Raw genomic sequence first — 2,923 nt, 5'->3', positions numbered from 1 at the left:
GCGCTGGTGCACAACCCGCTGAACATTTTTCACATCGAGGTGGCCATTGAGGACGTGAATGACAACGCTCCAACCTTCAGCAAAGCTGTTCTGGACCTCGAGATTGGTGAATTAATCCCTCCTGGTGCTCGTTTTCCTTTGGAAATGGCACGAGATGTAGACGCAGGAAGTAACTCGCTGCTGACTTACCAACTCACGAGCGACCCGTCTTTCTCACTGTCAGTGAAAGAAAAGCCGGGTGGAAAGAAGCAGCCGGAATTAGTGCTGGAGAGACCACTGGACCGAGAGAAGCAGAGTTCTTTTGATCTGGTGCTTACGGCAGTGGATAGTGGGGAACCCGCGATGTCTGGGACAGTCCTGATTCACATCAATGTGACAGATGCAAATGACAACCCACCCGTGTTCAGCAAAAGTGTCTATGAAGCGAGAGTGGCGGAGAATCTGCCGGCGGGGTCTCTGGTGCTGCGGGTGGTGGCCACGGATGCAGATGTGGGCTCAAATGGACGAGTCTCCTATTCCTTCGGCAACGTCCCAGACGACGTGCTCTCATTGTTCGCTATCGACAGCGAGAGTGGAGAGATCAGGACGGTGGGTCCACTCGATTTTGAGGAGGAAAATAAATACATTTTTGGCTTGGAGGCGACAGACGGAGGTGGGCTCACTGATCACTGCGAAGTGCAGATTGACATCACAGACGAGAATGACAACGCGCCTGAGATCACGATTCTGTCACTGTCGAGCCCCGTGCCAGAGGACGCACCAGTGGGCACCGTGGTGGCCCTGCTGAATGTAAACGATCCGGACTCGGGTGAGAACGGTCAGGTGTCGTGCGAGCTGTCGGGAGAGGCGCCGCTGTCGATCGTGGCGTCGTCGGGCGGCTCGTACAAGGTGGTGACGACGCAACAACTTTTAAAGCGATTCCTCTTTCTTCTAACAGATTCCTGATGCTAAAGGTCTGACCTTAAAATGAGCAGTGCATAGGGCAAGAGTGGGTACTGCAGTGAGCTTCTGGCTGGCGGGCGGCAGCGCGGGCGCGGCGGGCGCGGCGCCGCTCGTGTCGGTGGAGGCGCGGAGCGGCGCGCTGTACGCGCAGCGCTCCCTGGACTACGAGCAGTGCCGCGAGTTCACGGTGGCCGTGCGGGCGCAGGACGGCGGCTCGCCGGCGCGCAGCTCCACGGCCACGGTGCGCGTCTTCGTGCTGGACCGCAACGACAACGCGCCCAGGGTGCTGTGGCCGGCGGCGGCGGCGGCGGCGGGAGAGGCGGCGGGAGGGGCGGCGACGCCTTTCGAGGTGGTGCCGCGTTCGGCCGAGGCCGGCTACCTGGTGGCCAAGGTGGTGGCGGTGGACGCGGACGCGGGGCGCAACGCGTGGCTGTCGTACGAGCTGGTGCAGGCGTCGGAGCCGGCGCTGTTCCGCGTGGGGCTGCACAGCGGCGAGGTGCGCACGGCGCGCGCCGTGTCCGAGCGGGACGCGGCCAAGCAGCGTGTGGTGGCCGTGGTGAAGGACCACGGGCAGCCGGCGCTGTCGGCCACGGCCACGCTGCACGTGGTGCTGGCCGAGAGCTTGCAGGAGGCGCTGCCGGAGCTGAGCGAGCGGCCGGCGGGCGCCGAGGAGGAGGCGGCGGCGGCGGCCGAGCTGCAGTTCTACCTGGTGCTGGCGCTGGCGCTGCTGTCGGCGCTCTTGGTGCTGAGCGTGGCGCTGGCCGTGCTGGCGCGGCTGCGCCGGGCCGGGCCGCCCGCCGTGCTGCGCTGCCTGGGCGCGCAGCGCTTCTCGCTGGCCGGCGCCGCCTTCCCGGCCGACTTCTGCGAGGGCACCTTGCCCTACTCCTACAACCTGTGCGTGGCGGCGCCGGCCCGCGCCGTGCCCGAGGCCGCTTGGCCGCCGCCGCCGGTGCCCGTCCTGTCGGCGGAGGAGCTGCTGGGCGGCGATTCCTGCGAGAAGCCGAGCCTGAGTAGTAGCGCCCTGACGGGAGAGCCGCCCGCCGAGCCGGACGCCGCTCAGGTCTGTAAAGCGAATTCCTTCCTTCTGCACCTTTAAATAACGGCGTGCTGGTGGCAGGGATCTCTTGTGGTTTTTTTCTTCCTTTAGTCTGTTAGTATTTCCATGACCCCGTAAAATAACTCCTTCACGTTTTTCTTTTTGCATCATGTCTTGCGATCCGGCAATTGCTGCCTCATCTGCTGTTGGAATGGCAAGCTCAGTTGGAGGTTCTTACCGTTCAGCAGTTTTGAACCTCATTTTAATTCGTGACTCATTGTGATTTAGCTGTAAGGTTTTCTTTAGGAAAATTTTGTTTTCTTAATTTTTGCACGTTATTAACGAAGGAGGCGGATTTTTATTGTGTAGAATGCGATGTACGTTACGGGCTTGGTGTCGAGAGTTTTCCTTCCCGACAGCTTTTTGTCGAAGCATGTGTGTTTGGACTGTCTCATGGGTGGATCACACCCCTTCTTTTGAGGGAAGGGTACTGTAGGAATGCTTACACTATTGAGTCAGGTTGATTTAGGATTTTAAAAGGCTCTCTGTGTGTGGCGCCACCTCTGTATTCATTACCTGCTAAGTACCCGAACTCTCTGCCTCACCTTAGTGCCATCATCACCAATATGATGGCAATATTTGACTTAATACCTAAGTACTAAGTCCTCTTAGTGAGCGTTGTCATGCCTATACTGAGTAAAGTCGGATCGCGCGTGCGCTACCGGCTGGCGGAGGGGCGGGTGCGGGGCGCGCCGCTGTCGTCGTACGTGTCGGTGCAGGCGGAGACGGGCGCGCTGTACGCGCTGCGCTCCTTGGACTACGAGCAGGTGCGCGAGCTGCAGCTGTGGGTGCGGGCGGAGGACGGCGGCGCGCCGGCGCTGAGCAGCAACGTGTCGGTGCGGCTGCTGATCGTGGACGAGAACGACAACGCGCCGCAGGTGCTGT

The 2,923-nt window shown here is 60.8% G+C and overlaps 1 protein-coding gene across 1 annotated transcript; it reads left to right on the top strand.

Annotated features, from left to right (window-relative positions):
* Window positions 1-3: 3 nt before the first annotated feature.
* LOC120501914 (protocadherin gamma-B2-like) lies at window positions 4-2,661 on the top strand (the record flags this gene model as incomplete). Its single annotated transcript, XM_039708691.1, has 2 exons — window positions 4-899; window positions 982-2,661. Coding segments are annotated over 2 exons (1,953 nt in total), but the record flags the coding sequence as incomplete, so codon positions are not given.
* Between the last annotated feature and the right edge of the window lie 262 nt (window positions 2,662-2,923).

Source organism: Passer montanus, unplaced genomic scaffold, assembly GCF_014805655.1.
Source record: "Passer montanus isolate IOZ18808 unplaced genomic scaffold, ASM1480565v1 scaffold2094, whole genome shotgun sequence".
Classification (NCBI taxonomy): Eukaryota; Metazoa; Chordata; class Aves; order Passeriformes; family Passeridae; genus Passer; species Passer montanus.
This window is presented reverse-complemented; position numbering and strand designations above follow the sequence as displayed.